Here is a 16,458-nt window from a genome sequence, read left to right on the forward strand (position 1 = left end):
TAATTAGAGAAGACAAAATTTCACGTTTTTCCATTACTTTATTGGATTGGGAAAAAGTAATTGCTTAACTTTGTACCCATTACTTTGTAATGTGGGAGCTACCTTTCTAATAACATACCTACGTAAATAATAAACAATACATAATTAAATTGTTATACGAGTACAAATTTCTCATGAAAAATATAAACCCGAATAGGAATAATACTCATATTTTCATGTCCTAATTTCATATACAAATTAAAATTTGCTGATTACTATTTTCTTTTGGGGAACAGAATTTTTAACAAATTTATGCCAAATTTGAGCAAATATGATAGAAAATGGTGAATAGACCCATTCGGTGTTCTTGAGCTTTGTCAGCGATTTTATAGAGCGTCAAACAATATTCGATCCGAAACTTCTAAATGTTTTCATTTCTCCACTACGAATAGTGCTAACTAACGCATTAGGCATCACCACAATTTGAGAGCCAATGTAACAAAACTTGTCATTTGAGGTTTCGTGTAGTAGAATTCGTATGTAAATGTACATACATATGTAAGGCAAGATCCTTTATAAAAAAATAAACAAAACATTATAAATATTTTTCACAAAACTTACCATATCTGAATTGTGCTGCAATTTTTATTTATTTTATTAAAATTTTCTTTATTTATTCCGCTGTGAGGATGGGTAACAACAAGAGTTAGGATAAAATTTTACAATGACTAATTCGGTTATATTTCCCAAATAAAAATTGCCTTTTTTGAAATTATTGATATCTTTAATGATCTCCAAATTTTTCTTCTTTATGAAACACAGCCGAAAGCCGTCATTTGGTACTGATGACAATCTATTGACAGCGGTTGTCAATAGTTTTCACACGATGTCGTCTAGTCGAGTAGTTACGAACGTTTTCCCAATTTATTTTTAATTTAATTTCACATTTATTATTATTTATTTTCAACGAAAAGTGCTAAAAAACGTAATTATTAAACAGGACAAGTGATTTGTGATAAACGAAAACATGTGCGAGTTTAATTGAACTATTTATTAGCGTTGAAAGTTAGTCGAAAAGTTACAAAGGCAACTGGGCGCAGCCCCAATGCCAAAAGTGGGAAAAATCGAAGTCCACAGCAGTTACGAATAAGGGCGTGTAAAATTGCATTGCAGTAATTTCGTTCTATAAAATTAGTATTTTAAGTAGTAAATGATGTTGGAATGTGTGAAGTTTATACAAAATGTAAAGATATAATAAGAAGTGTAGTGTATTTTACGCTGATGGGATGTGATATTTCTTATCTATGTGTATGTTTTTCTTTTTGTAAAATCAATTGCGACTGATTAATCCGGTAGTTTTAAGAAAACGAAAATAAGGCAAATTCAAGATGGAAATGGTTATCGAAGAGACTGATAACAACTTCGGATTCCCCGAAGCGGGAACCTGGAACAATACCAGCCACATACCGCTGGAAAACATGAAAATCGATGCACCGATGGTAAGTACCAATTGCTTTGTAAATATAGATTATCTTATGCATTGTGAAGCACTGATGATATGCGTTATAAAATGATTCATCGTTTTAATTTAATATTATTCATTTAATCAAATCTTATCGTTTGTTCATATAAAGGAGAGTCTATTTGTTTGATAATCCTATGCATGGAACTTAGACCAAAGCTCCAATTTGCTTTTTGTTGGTATATCACTGGAATTTTATTTAAATTTCTATGCCTCGTTTTAATCTGTTAACTGGTTGCAATTATATACATACATACATATGTATACTTATCTCTTGTGTTATGGTTGCGAGGTCGTTGCCTTATTTGTTCCGGAAGCCTGCATATATACATACCTTATATGCATATATTTATACACATATAAATAAAATTGTAAATACGGCATCGATTGAATCAATCTCAAGTTTAGTAGTAGTTAAGGAATCGCAAGATAAACCATAATTATTAGCATATACTTATTATCCCTTTCAGCAATCCTTAAAAATCAGTATTCATTGAATTTATATGATACACAATATATAAATATATACATACGTATGTATATATATGCTAAGTCAGAGACATCTTTATTTATGTTTTGTTGATTAAAATTCCTTGTAGCGCGCCTGTGTATAATTCGTACTTGTTACTTTTATTAGGCTGAATAGAGGATTGACAACTCTCGATCGGAGATGTGTTTAGCTGTCTTGCAAATTATGCAAATTAAACACAGTTAAAGGATCAGCTGTTAATGTTTATGAATTTGACACAAGCAGTTCATGCGCAGAAGTTTTGTTTTGATTTAGCAGCTTTGTTTATTTACATTTTTGTTTTTGTGGCGGCATATAAACAAGTGTTTGTTTACTACTAAGCTTGGGTATTTGACCTCAGCCAACAAGTTGTCAAATAGATTTTAATCATATGCATGGGGGCGTGGGTGGTTGGTAAATAATACCTGTGTGTTGCAACCTGTAGAGCAATTAATTTGAATTTGTATGGGTTTCAATAATGATAACAATACGATACACATTTACTCGTGCATACGAATCAACGAAATTGAAGCTTTATTCTTAAGGGGGTAGGATTTTAATTTTTTTCGTTTTTTCGTTCTTAAATGAATATAAATATTTAAAGAATACGAGTAGTTCAAAGCTTTAAAACGCTTTTATCACAACTCACAGTACCTCTCATCAACCAGAAACTTCTGCACGATTATCTTGATATTTTGATTTTTATTTTTGTATATAATTTAAGAGGGAACATCGGAGTTTTTTTTTAAGGTTGTGTAATTTTTATTATCAATCGCCCTTTTCTTCGAATGCTTAAAAAAATAAAAAATTGAAGTTACGAAAAGCCCTTTCAGCCATACACATACAACCCCAAGTTATGAGGGACACAGAAAACCTCTTTTTTGAGAAACGTTTCAATTATTGGTGCCATTGCCATTTTTTTTAAAACTTTCTCGTAAAAATTTTACATAACACCCTCAGAATGTCATACTTTAATAGATCAATAGCTTTAATAAACGGTTTTTTTTGTATCATCACAAAATTTCTCCAAAACATGACAGTTTTTACACCAACTAGCCTATTACCCTTTAACTTGAGAATTATTTTATATTAAACAATTAATTAATTTCATTTATTGATATTTCCAGATATGGCTACTTTGCTCTCTACTGACATCCATAACATGGGTTACCTATATAACATTTTACAATTCCCGCCTGGTTGGAGTTTTCATAACAAAAATTGTTAATCGATGGTTCATTAAAGGCGCATACTTCAAAATTGGTAACTTTCCTCACTTTAATGCATAATCATATAAGTAAATATGCTGTAATGCTTTTTCAGGTTCAGTAGCATTGAATCCATTGGCTGGAAAAATCATGTTCCGTGATTTCGTGTATATAACCTTCGACTATTCAGTGCGCGTTCAAGATGGTTATTTTATATTTCGTTGGTGGCGATCTTATGTTCCCAAAGATGTTTCCGAAGGTTTGTTATTTATTAAAATCTAATTATTGAAAAAACTAAATTGAAAACGATATGTAAGATCTTTCACATTCGGATACACGTCTCTCTGTGCAATTAAATGGTTTTGAGCTTCACATTTATAACCGCTCCGACCTTTATGATCAGCTGGAGAAAACGTTTGGACTCAAGCCGTCGCTTCTAATACCGGTAAGCTTTTAAAGTAAAGTGTGTACACCTTTTATAACCGATCAAAAACCTTTTCCTACTGTTATAGACTGATAATTTATCAGCTGAAGAGCGTTCAAAACTTAAAGAGCACACCATGAACATGGAAAATGCGCGCCAAAGTAAGCGAGAGAGTGTAAAGAATTCGGAGGCCATGAAAGCCACCACATGGCGTGATTTGATACCGGTCATAAAGATGGATATTTGCTCAGGTCGGTTTGTGTTCGGCAATCGCTTGACACCAACAACTCTGTCAATTTCGGTGGAGGAGGCGCACTGTACGTACAGTACCAAACCCGCAGTGTGTCGGCTCGATCATTTCATGCATTTCGTGAAAGCAAATGTGGAGAATGCAAAGGTCATGTTTGCACCCAGCCCAAAGTATACCGGTTTGGTGGATGAACCGCCACGCTACATGGGCGAGGGTTTTGTTGTTATGATGTGTAATCAAATGGAATTGTACTTTTATATGGACGAACCGGGTTTGGTACCTGAAGAACCGGTAACAATTATTCTGGCCAATGGTGATGTCGTCGAACCCTCGCCGCCCGTTTGGGGCATCAATATAAAGTGTTTGAAAGGCACTGATTTTAGCTATGGTCCATGGGCGGATCGTCAACGTGATCATCTCTTCAAATTTTTCTATCCACCCGATTGGCAAGAGATGGTAGTTACACCGACACCTAAGCCGGGTGAGCTGCGCAGTTACCAATCATTCGATGTTACACTTTGTGTGCTGAGTGAAGCCACAATTGATATACTCTTTTCGAAGGATAAAGAAACAAATGCCATGCATATTACCGTGGGACCAGCCTCATATGTGGAATTGACCATACCGTGGGTAACACACGCTGATGGCTACACTTCGAAAATTCAGGGCCAACTGTTTCATGTCGAGGCCACCACTTCACTGCAGTACCGCAGTCTAGCCGAGTTGGAGTCACTCGAATATAAAGTGCGCATACATTACCCAACACTCTGGAACGCACCCCAGGACTGGAGCATAGCTCTAACCGGTTGCAAAGCGACTGCTTTCATTGTTTACAAGCATAAGTGCTTCTTTCAGGATCTCATCGAGGATTGGGCTAGCAAAGCCAGACCCGACATTTTAACCTTTGTACCATACACATGCAAATTCAACATACTCTTGAATGAGTTTGAGATTCTAATGCTTTGCAACGAGTACAATTGGATCGATTGTTCGAGCGCGAATCAGGAGAACAATCATTTGGCGTTCTGTGGCGACGTATTCGATATGAGCTTCGCTCTGCCATTCGATGATTTCCTGCCCAAAACAGTAACGCTCAAATTTTGGATACATGGCGAAGGCTTAGATTTGAGTTTGTATGTGCCAGAGGTATCTTCGGCGCGTCCCATTGTTTTAGCTATCGATGAAAACGCGAGACTTTTGACACGCGGTGGTCGCGTTAAAAGCCGTCCGGAATTGTATACGAAAAAGTGGCGCAAAATATGCCAGCGCAGGTGAGTAACCCTTAACGCTTTTATAGAACGGCCATTAGTTAAACGTTTTGTTATAATATTCTTGCTGTTTTATTCTTTCTACAGCGCTGGTTGGATAGACTGTTGGACTGTGCCGATCGTAGCATTATCAATACAGTATGTATACCATCCTGTGCCACCGTTGGGTCCCGATCCACAAGCCGATATCACTACACCTGAAAAAGAAGAGATTCTACTGAGTCCAATGCGGATACCTAAAATACGAAAGTCCCCTGTGTCCTCTTGGCAAAAACCCGAGCAGCACAAATTCGATCCAAGCACCCTACCAGCTGATCAGGTAACCGTCGAACTGGAGATCGGCTCTTCGGTACTGATGTGTTACGGCAACGTGTTACGCAACTTTATTAATCTGAAAGAAAACATATTTGGCGAAGATCAAAACTTCACCGACATGGAACAGTCCAATGTTAATTTGAAGGAGAGCACCTCAACCAGCACTACAACAAATCCGAAAGATCAGCTGCTGTCGAAAGAGAAAGACATAGCCACGAAGTCCATTTCGGAGGTGACTGTGCCAGAGGAGAAGCAAAGGCCATTCGATCCACGTCTATATCGCCCCTTGGAAGTGATAGTTTCACTGATCATACACGATATACAAGCACATGTGATGAAGAATTGCAATGAGAACGATCCGCCATGCCCAGTGGTTTTGATTGAACGCTTCGGTTTCGAGATGAATAAACGCTTTCACGAAACCACGCTGCAAGTTTTGGTTAGTCCTTCATATTTGATCACTTCGGATCTGGTAGTGCGCCCGAATCGCGATAAGCATATCAATCAGGGTCACTTATTGCTCTCAGCAGTGCAGGTACGCGGCCATGCGATGTTTAGTAACGAAGGTTGCGCACTGGACGAAGACACCTTGGAGTATTCGTGGCTAATTGAAGTGCAGCTGGGAAAGTTGTCAGGAAAGCTTACGTTACCACAGCTTTGCAATATTGTTGTTGGCTTGGAGACCTTGGTATTGCTGGCAGTGGATCCGGAAAATTGCTTGAAATCTCCAAAAACCGTACGCAATTGCCATCACGGCGTGCCGAGCAATCAATGTCCTCACACTAAGGAGGAGAATAAATATAAATGCCCTTCAGCTGAGGACATCAAATACAAAATGACGCGTGTGTCTATAGATGCAGTAGATGTGTATCTAATTGAGAGTGGTACAGCGCTGCATGCGTGGGTAAGTAATTTGCGCTAAATCTGACATTTGTTCGACTGTTATTAATTGTTTTTCTTTTCGTTAGGTGTCTCCTATTCGTTTGGCTAACTGCAATTTGCATGGCCAGCGTGTTAAATCTGGCATCTCCGGCTTGCTACCGTCCATACTGTTGCGTCTCTTCATGCATAATGGCAGTTCTTACTCGAACCTCACCAACTCTTACAACACCAACACCACTGGCAGCAATCGTTCGGGCAAAATGCGTCGCTCCGAACAGGATTCCATAAAATCCGAGTCACAAGCCCAACAACATATTGGCAAGCCGAAACGCAGCTCAAACTCGTTTTCGCAACGTCGCGATTCACGTGAAGAGAACAATAGGAAGTTGCGCGACAGTTTCTCGGAGAGCAAACGTGCGTATGAGACGGAGTTTTTCGAGAATTGGGTCGAGGTTGGTTGCACTTCGTTGGGACCGATACTGCTCGAGGGTGCGTCGGCATTGCCCATCCCTGATCATAAGTTACATATCGTGCAACACAAGTAAGTTGTGAATGTGACATGAGTTAGGGTATCAATATATTATATAGTATTCACCAATAAAGTTATTTTCTGAATTTGTTATTGTAAATTTTTATATTTCAGCTTTTTGCGCGAACACGATGCCAAATATAAGCGCTTATGGTTTTTGTGGTCTACGAACAATAGTAATACCGCGCCTGGGCCCCCACCCTCCACCGGCACGGAGATCTCACGCTGCGGCTGCATAGGCGGCTGTGCGTTCTTCGGTAGCAATCGTAACGGCTTGAAATTTTTCAAACCCTCGGCACAAGACATACCGGACAACTACAACATAGCCCGTTATTAGTAAGCCCATTGAAGACTCCGTAAAAAGCGGCCATACGTTTACATTATTTAATTTCTTTTCTAGCATAATCAACAACAACAAGGATTATGGTTTTGGCGAGAGCATACTACATCAAGGTCAATTGGTGTTCCACACGCCCCCCTACAGTTTGCATTCGGTTTCTCTGCACGACAGTAACGATTTCAACGGTAAAGGCAAACATTATCGCCCAAACGTAGAGCTGCGTAACGGCAGCCTCAAGAAATCGGAGTTGGGCAGCAAGGAAGTGGGTGGAAAGCTGAAAATAAGCAATGCCATCGAAATACCCGACATTAGTGGGCGCAAGTCGCGCGAGAGCATCGGCTCGCCAAACACGCTTGAGCGACGCAATAAGCGTTATTCGTACACCACAAATAGGTGAGTAGCAAGTGTGGTGAAAAATTGTGTTGCACATTAATGTGTTTACAAATAGCAGGCAAACTTCCGTCGAAGTGCCGTATGCGCGTCTTTTGGATAGCCCTTCCAAGAAGGTGCTACGACAGGACTCAAATGAATCACAGCTGCAGGTGGCATTTCGGCGTGGCTCGGACACAGCCAAGTCGCAGTCGCAAAACAACACACTACGCGTTTCACCACCGAAAACGAGTATATCCGATTCGCGGTTAACCGGCGAAGCTGATCTAGAGGACGAGTTGGAGGTGAATGTCGGCATTAAGCTGTTTATTTATTTATTTATATAAATATTTGTAATATTTTGTTGTGTGTGTGTTCAGATACCTGATGAAATGTCGCACTCAGCGCCGCACTCACATCCGCTCGAATATGAAATCGCCGATTTGCCATTGCCGATACAGCAGTACGGCGAAACACCGCTCACCAACGGCGCTGATCACCTGACGCGCGAAGTGCAGCGCACGATATCATTGACTTCGGAGAATCCCTCCGAGATGTTCTTCTCGGCCGAGGAGGATATATCGAATATGATGTCACAAGGTGGTTCCATTAAAAATCGCAACGGTTCGATAGTCTTTTCCGGCAAGAAACGGTTTTCGTCTGATTTAAGGTGCTTTAGTTTTTTAGCGCATAAATGTGCAGTTATTTACATCATCTCCTCATTATTATATTTAGCATTGGTGCGCAAAATGAAAATGCTGGCCTCACGCTCTCCACCTACCGCAGCGATTTGGAAATACATGCACCGGAATCCAAAACCCTACCAAAGCGTCCACAAAGCACCACCGAATTGGTATGCCTAAGTTTAAGTGCGCTCCGCGCTTCTAGAGAACAAAGAAAAATTCATATTCCAACATGCCTACACCACTTTCTTACATGATTTAGTATTGCAGCTTCCAAGCAATTTTCTCATTATTTTCGTATTAAACTGATATAACTTCTAAAGCAAATGCAAAAAAATTTAAAAAAATACAAAATTTATTCAAAATTTACATAAATTTCCAACCTTTCTAGCTTAAATATTTTCGTAAACGTTAAACTTCACTTAAAGTAAACTCAACTTAATTACTTCATATTTATTGTGCTAAGTACTTGAAAAGACTGCCCATAAGTTTGTTAACAATATAATCACAGAGTCGAGTATGTATTATGCATGTTTTTGTGTACAATTAAGTCGTAACTAAGAAACCTTTTAAAAACCGATAAACAAAAACAAAGAATACCCCTAAATTATGTCTATATACCTTTATATACAAAATATTCCACATGCGATTCTTTTCAAAATTCATCAATTTCATAGAACGAAGACGTGAGACGTATTCATGGTCTTGCCACACCAATCAGAAAACTATCAAATATTTCATCAAGACCTGAGTATCGACATTTTATTCATGATGTGAGTAGACTTAGCGCCAAGTTACATCTGCTATCCTAACTACTAATACTACTACTTGCTACAAAAGTCTTTCTATTTCCAACTTGGAATTGTAAAAATGAAATTAATTGTTATGAATACGTTGAACAACGTCTGTTAGAATTTAGTTGTAGTCTTTTTTTAACTATATAGTTTCTTTTTATATAGATTTTTTTAATTTACATATTTTGTAATAAACATTTTTTTTGTATTTTTCATAACGAACTAATAATTCCAGAATATGTGTGCAATTTTTTTGAGCTTTAATCGCATGCGCTTTGTTGTTGTATAGTTCTTTTTGAGGTTATGTGTGAAATGCATGAACACAGTTGAAGTCATTTTCAAAGGTTAGTCTACTTGTTGCTTCACGCAGAAAAGGCGAATGCTTGCATAATTGCGCCTATAAATGTTAAAATTAAAACTACTTAATAAATTATTATTTATAAATGAAAATAGCGATTACTCAGTCATAACCGACAATTTTTTATTATATAATAGCACCCGTAAAATTTTTGTTATTGTAAGTCCTCATGTTGGAACAAGCGCAATCGCATTAGATTACTAATTGTTAAAGCATAAAAGTTACCACTAATATCGGAATATATACTATAGGTTAACTCTATGTTATTGTCGCAAATAATTTTCGAGGCTGTTGACAGCCGCTTAAGACTTATTGTTTAACTTCTACATTTCGAAACTGCCACAGCCACCATATTTACAACCTGGACCCAGGAGTACAGACTTGACCTTAATATTGCATTTATTGCCGTCAAAATTCCGACTGTCTATAATCTTAAAATTTTAGGTGTGTGCTTCTTCACTACCCATACGACCGTTACTCGCTAAAATACAGAGCCGCAACAAAATCCTCAAGTCGCTATCCGGCAGCACATGGGGAAAGAACAAAGAAACGTTGTTGGCAGCTTATTAGGCAATCGGCCGGCCGGTCCTTAACTTCCCTGTACCTATATGGTCGCCTAGATGCAGTGGAACGCAGACGAGTAAGCTTCAGACCTGTCAGAATACTGCACTCCGTACAGCGACAGGATGCCTCTTTATGTCTCCTATCGAACACCTGCATAGTGAGGCCCGTATGCTCGCAGTTAAGGAGAATAATGAACTTCTCTCCAGGCAGTTCCTGCTGGTGTGCTTTTGTAGATATCCTAGGAATACCAAGAGTTCATTCCTCAACTACGTCGACGACATCAGACAATACGACGATCAAACTTCGGACCCAACTAACTTCCGACAAACACTGACCGCCATTCACAGTGCAGCAATCAACACTGACTTCGTTCCACTGAATGGCGTACTCAATGTCAAAAAATTGCAAATGAAGAGCTCGAGTTGCGCGAGAAGCGAGAGTAGCCCTTGCGCAGCTACGTTCTGGATACTGCAGCAGGTCAAACTCTTACCTATCCAGAAAAGACCCTGACATATCCAATATATGTCTTGCGTGCAATGAGTCTCCGCATGACACTGGCCACCTCTTTGCATGCCACACCAACGCCTCTCATCTGATACCCCTCTGCCTTTGGTCCGACCCCGTCCAAACAGCATGCTTTTTTAACCTACCGTTGGATGACTTCGACGACAACTTAGCTAATCCTTACCATCCTAACGGGGACTAGTTACCCGCTATAACAACAATAACAACGTGTTCGCTTACGATCAGCCGACTGTCGTAAAAGCGGCAGATTTTTGTTGCTGCCGAATAGACCGACCTTTCTGTATAAAAATCTGATTCCGTTCTGTTTATCTAGAAGTAACTCAAACAAGTCGTTTGAACTTTTGTCTTTAATGAATAAAATCAGAAATATATGATATATCAGTACGAGTAGTACATATGTTTTTTTTTTTTTTTTTATTCAAGTTAAATTTACAATCTGTCTTAATGTTAATAGACAATAAGTAAATGTGCTGTTAAGGTACAAACAAATTGTGAGTGTTACTTCAGTAAGTGACCCTCTGTTTAGTGACAGTATAATAATACATACATATGTATTAAAAAACATGAAAAATCGATTTCAGCGACGTATTTTGCCATATTCATTGTAATTGAGCTAAGTCTATTTAGCCATGTCTGTGTGTTCGTCTGTATATACATGAACTAGTTCCTCAGTTTTTGAGATGCCGATCTGAAATTTTGCACACCATCTCTCTTCAAAAAGCTGCTCATTTGTTGGAACCGGCGTTATCACCCGATTATAGCTTATCACTCGAGTCTTACGACTGATCGAACAAATTCAGGCCCTTGTATGGAAACATTTTTAATTAGACAAGGTTTCTTCACGAAATTTGGCACAAAGTATGGTATTATCTAAGACATCAGTACAATTACCGAAGAAATTATTGAAATCAATTATAGCCTATAACTGCCATACATAAACTCAAGCCTTTGTTTCGAAAAAAAAATTATTTAACAAGATATCCCCATGCAATTTGGCATAGACAACGCTACAACCTCAAACAAATTGTTCAGGTCGGACCAGATGCCATGAAAACTGACCGATCAAACTCTAGATAAAGATATTTTATAATTTTTCATAGCTTCGGTGTAGTCGAAGTTAATTTATTTCATGTTTTAAGTCAAATAAGTATTGCATGCTTCTAATAAGTTAGTAAATATATCAACCATATATCTATATTTTAGCATTTATTCCGTTAGTCTGCAGACTTTGTTAAGCCTTAGCTTTCGAGTATGTCGTCTCTTTCGCTTATAAATGTTTGCATCGACTGCAGTTGGTATATTTGAGTCTATTATATCGGTAGAGCGACGTCTGTTAGTGCATTTATTACTGATTTAGTCTTGAATGCCGCTTGTTTGGTTACTCTCCTAGCGCAAATTTAGTTTGCCGCCTGTTTAATCTCACGACACAGTAGCTTTTTCGCACTAACCACACATTTAAATAGAGAAAATGTAATTTCTTGTTTCTTTTTCGACTTCCTAATCAACAGGTTGATTCTCGTGGCTCTTCGTCCGGCACGCCATCGCTCTCATCTAACTCCTTCATCTCGGCCATGTCCTCGCAGGAAGATGTCGCGCTGGTCAATTTGCATCAACAAGTGAATCGCCCCATCATCGATTCACCGCTACTGATGGCCAGCTATTTAAATCATTTGTCGCAGGTGAAATGCTTTAACTGGACGGCGTGCTCATTTCCATCGGGTCCGGATGTATTCTCTACGCCTATGTTCCACGAAAACGAAGATGGCGGTCTCACGTACATAGGCAGCAAAATGTTGCCACACTTCGATTTGTATGCGTGCTGGCGTGAGATCAAAGTGGTGCCCCGTTATGAAAATGCCACCGGCAGCAATAGTTCGGCCACATTTATGGGCGGTCCAAAGTCACATCCGTGGGATCCCAGCGTGCTTTTGAAAGAGGAGGAGAGCGACAAGACCACTAATGGTTTCGATGATGGCGAATTTATGAGCTTACAAGCGGAGGGTGCAGCCTGCACTTCGGTGGTGGCACGTCTCAAGGGTCAGGTTAATGTCTTCCTAACACCACTAATGCTCGAAGGTTTGCAGCGGTGAGTATCATTTGACGTTGCAGCGTTGCATTTATTGATAAATATATAATTTTATTGAAATCGTAAAAAAGGTCATAAATTAGAAAGTAATATATGAATGCATGTGTGATATAGCCGAATAGTTCAGACTCTACAGTCAATTGCGTTTCACGCGTATGTGCTCCTTCTTGTCATCGCCCTCCTCATTATTTTCTTCTTGGTCGCGTGGAAAGGAGTTCTCAAGTTGTCGTATGTACTCAGCGTCCACGGCGGCCTAGCAGATAGAGAAAAGACAATTCGTTACACTTTCAGAAAACAATCCCATAACTTCCCGAAATGAATGACTTGCCTGCTTTATTTCGTGCCCGTTGTCGCGTTTCGTTCGTTGATTCTCCGTTTGTTCCATGAAGGGCATCAGGCTCTTGCGCGGTATTTTGAAATGCATAGAATTGCGCGCATCTCTCGGTGGCTCATCTATGTCATCATAATAATTTAGATTCGCATCGTCATCCATAGGGTTTCCGTCGAAGGTGTGGTCGCGCGGTGGACCCAAAGCATAATTGTGGCTTTAAATTCAAACAAAAATATGTTTCTACCGACATTTTTTTTATATCTCCGTTAAACTTCACCTGTCGTAATCGACGTAGTCGTAATCCGGCGCATTCGGCCTGTCAATAAGTTTATTTAGCACATTCAAATCCGATATGGAGAGATCGTCCAGTGCCATATCGATTTCGGCATCGGTTAGACCTTTCGTTGGATCGCTGACCTCCACCTTTGGCTCCAGATCTCTTCGCTGTAAATACGCGTTGATTAGTTATTATCGGCGGGTAGCAGTTTCTACTTTTATTCACTGCGCCTACATGTATATTGTATTGTGACCTTCCTCCACGCAAGCACATCAAAAATATAAATATGCAGTAAATTATTGTTGTTTGAAAGTAATACGACATTTCTTGCAAATTGTTTTGAAAACATCTTGACTTTACTTATGATTTGAAAAACTTTCGTTAACAGATTTTCAATATGAAACAGGTAAAAGTAAAACGTGTTAGTGTGGGAAAGCGACTTATGTACAGTTTACTTTTTATATCTTAGTCGTCTTCGTTTCGTCATTTCTTTGCTCACTACTTTTGAGCTCTGCGCTAGTTTTTGAGACCAATTTTCGATGACTCGTTCGAGCATTTGGACTGGGCCAGAATCGAAGCGGGATTGTCCGCATATACTTTAGACTTTACATATCCCCATAGTCAAAGGGGTGCGATCTTAGTGGGCAATCGACCGGCCGAAAACATGAAATCAGCTGCTCAACGATGTATTCTCTCAATAAATTCTTTGATTCAATTTCACGCATGAAATAGTCGGTTATCAACAAACTATAACGGTCGCCATTGATGGTTACGTTCTCACCGGCTTCGTTTTTGAAGAAATATGGATTCTACTGGCCCACAAATCACATCAAACCGTTGTTTTTTCTAGATGAAATGGCAGCTCTTGAATCTCTTCAGATTGGTCTTCGTCCGAAATGTTTCAATTTTGCTTGTTTACATACCCATCGAACCAGAAATGGGCCTCATAGCTGAACAAAATTTGGCTCGAAAACGTCGAATCTTCTTGGAACTTTTGAACAGCCCATAGAGCGAAGCGATGATTTAAGATCTCCACGTAAAATGCGCAAAGTCGTTTCATACGAATCGACTCTCCATGGTCTTCGTGTACACCCTCAGCTACGAAGGAAATACACAATTTATAGAACGTTGTTGCTAGACACGACTCAGACGAGATTTGTATTACCCGTTATATTCACTTTATTTATTTATAACCGTTCACCGATCGTTACGCTACTCTCCAAATAGTCAGCTATTACGCCCTTAAGATATGTGGCTGTTACAATTAGAATTTAGAAGACCATAACATCACGGCGCTGAGGAAGAGAGTAGATTAGATAAATACATACGGTTCCAATTTTATATACCGGATTAGAAAAAAATAGAACTCGATCCCACTATCTGCCAGAAAAATTCTGTGTCAGCAGTAAAGCATCTAATGTAAAATATTGTCATTCATTGCTAATATAAAGATAAGCTTCAGAGGTTTTGAAGTTCAACAAAATGATTTCTTCTGCGAAAGTAATTGTTTTGGGCGATGAACGTGTTAAGGTTTTTAAGTGTGTGAGAAAGGAGTTTAGGGAAACTTAGAAGCAGCCTTAAAATATGAGACTTTTAGAGTTGTGTTAGTTAGAGGCTGTACTCAGCTTTATAATTTCAGTCCACAAAAACATATTTCTTTGACTTCTCTCTCTCACTCTATGATTGGGTGTGGGAAGTCATCGTACATATGAAAATACACATTTGGAAGATGAATTAATCGATTGAACTTGACTACTTATGTAACTTACATACGATCCTACTAATATTTCTGTATTTATTCCTACTACATTAAATATGTTTTTACCTATAGCATGGTGGAAGCCAGTATACCTACGATATCTTCACTGCATTTGCTCTCCGTCGTCAATCATATACACGCCTCGTGTATTGCAAAAGTGCAGAATGATAATATACTCAAACGGGATCAAAGTTTGAGTTACTGGTCACAGGTGAGCACTTGCACGACATACATATTTCCCAAAGTTATTAATTACAATTTCCTTACTTCCACAGGTGCATTCGAATTCAAAGCGTTCAACCACGGAGCGTAATCTGCAAGGTCCTGGCGACTCATTCCTCAGTGATGTCTACGAAGAGAGCATATCGACAAAGACCCAAGGACTGATTGTACTACCCAAGGTTAGCATCACAATGCTACAATCTTCCATAATTGAAGAAGTCATCTCGGTGGCCGCGTTGGATAATGTACAGGTGAAACATTATATACGCATTTTGTTTGTGTAATTGCCGCAATAATTCAATGTTCTATGCTTTGTAGGATCTCAGTTGCGTTTCATTGCTGACCTTCTACATTGAAGGTGTTTCGACCAAGTTCCACTTGGGTAAAACGACACGCGCCTCCATGCACAACGTATACATACAACAAACTGTGCAATCGGGCAATAGCCAAAAGAAAGGAGGCATCATGAAGGGCACACGCGCACTCTTGGCGCACTTGTCTTCACAAACGCGCCCAGACAATATACAGGGTGAGCCCATACTCATTGAAACGTCCGAAAAGCAACTGGAGGAATTGGTAATAACACTCGACGTGGGTCGGGCGCATGTGCAGTTGCGCCGACTCAAAACCGAATCGAGTTGTGGTCAAGAATCGCCTATAATTGTCACCGCCATACCAGAACATAAGAGTAAAGTGCTATTTGAATTGCTTAAGATGCCCGAAAGTACGACTGGTATTGAAGGTATTGGTTATATAATGTTTGAATGCGGCCTAGAGGGTGTCGGTGTTAAGATTGTGAAGCGTTCACATTTCGAGAAGTCTGAGAATACTAAAGAAGATCTGGCTGAGATCGCCGAAGGCGCCACCGAGGCAGCACGTGGTGTAAACATAAGTGATTTGGTGGGCAGTGTGAATGCAGACGTCGGTGCGACCTCGAAAGCCGAGGCAGCTTGGCGCTTAATTACTAAAAAGCCGCCGACACCTAAAACGCCAAAGGAAAAATTCCAAACAGCTTTGGAAAGTATAATTGTGCACGAACGCACGGAGAGTATGAGCGAGGGGCGTAAAACCAACACGAAGCCACAAGTCGAGGAAGATATTGAGAAGGGTAAAAACGGAGGTAAGGACACCTTCGAAAAGAAGACGCCAAATGTGAAGGAAACGGAAAAAAATTCTTCGTGTGTAATTGAGTTGAAATCGGTGTGGTTCAATTTCGCAGCGCCACCTTGCGTACCGATCACAAGAAAAATTGATTTAACCCGGTA

The 16,458-nt window shown here is 39.4% G+C and overlaps 2 protein-coding genes across 10 annotated transcripts in view; one reads left to right on the top strand and one right to left on the bottom strand.

The window, feature by feature from the left end:
* The first annotated feature begins 902 nt into the window (after nt 1–902).
* The window catches only part of LOC120768049 (transmembrane protein KIAA1109), a 28,332-nt gene continuing 12,776 nt past the window's right edge, over nt 903–16,458 (top strand). For 5 of the 9 annotated variants that reach the window (XM_040094562.1, XM_040094563.1, XM_040094561.1 and 2 more), the window contains exons 1-16: nt 903–1,478; nt 3,137–3,272; nt 3,333–3,476; nt 3,535–3,662; nt 3,730–5,162; nt 5,247–6,378; nt 6,443–6,897; nt 7,000–7,221; nt 7,286–7,618; nt 7,677–7,899; nt 7,975–8,264; nt 8,330–8,447; nt 12,027–12,604; nt 15,044–15,182; nt 15,247–15,444; nt 15,512–16,455. In XM_040094562.1, coding sequence (XP_039950496.1) covers nt 1,368–1,478; nt 3,137–3,272; nt 3,333–3,476; nt 3,535–3,662; nt 3,730–5,162; nt 5,247–6,378; nt 6,443–6,897; nt 7,000–7,221; nt 7,286–7,618; nt 7,677–7,899; nt 7,975–8,264; nt 8,330–8,447; nt 12,027–12,604; nt 15,044–15,182; nt 15,247–15,444; nt 15,512–16,455 — 6,584 coding nt within the window. In that variant the 5' untranslated portion in view covers nt 903–1,367. Of the gene's footprint in view, nt 1,479–3,136; nt 3,273–3,332; nt 3,477–3,534; nt 3,663–3,729; nt 5,163–5,246; nt 6,379–6,442; nt 6,898–6,999; nt 7,222–7,285; nt 7,619–7,673; nt 7,900–7,974; nt 8,265–8,329; nt 8,448–8,954; nt 9,051–12,026; nt 12,605–15,043; nt 15,183–15,246; nt 15,445–15,511; nt 16,456–16,458 lie in introns of all 9 variants that reach the window. The other 4 variants (XM_040094560.1, XM_040094564.1, XM_040094558.1 and 1 more) reach the window with 4 other exon arrangements.
* LOC120768051 lies at nt 12,610–14,005 on the bottom strand. The gene is made up of 4 exons (XM_040094567.1): nt 13,447–14,005; nt 13,213–13,379; nt 12,933–13,149; nt 12,610–12,857 (listed from the first exon to the last, which is right to left on the bottom strand). Exons 1-4 carry the CDS (start codon nt 13,534–13,536, stop codon nt 12,741–12,743), a joined length of 591 nt encoding a protein of 196 aa, XP_039950501.1. The 5' UTR covers nt 13,537–14,005; the 3' UTR covers nt 12,610–12,740.

This window comes from Bactrocera tryoni, chromosome 2 (assembly GCF_016617805.1).
Source record: "Bactrocera tryoni isolate S06 chromosome 2, CSIRO_BtryS06_freeze2, whole genome shotgun sequence".
Lineage (NCBI taxonomy): Eukaryota > Metazoa > Arthropoda > Insecta > Diptera > Tephritidae > Bactrocera > Bactrocera tryoni.

Coding starts and splice junctions, on each gene's coding strand:
- LOC120768051 (XM_040094567.1), bottom strand. CDS start 13,536: ATGTCGTATTACTTTCAAACAACAATAATTTACTGCATATTTATATTT. Junction 13,380..13,446: donor GGTCACAATACAATATACAT/GTAGGCGCAGTG, acceptor GCGTATTTACAG/CGAAGAGATCTGGAGCCAAA. Junction 13,150..13,212: donor GACTACGTCGATTACGACAG/GTGAAGTTTAAC, acceptor TTGAATTTAAAG/CCACAATTATGCTTTGGGTC.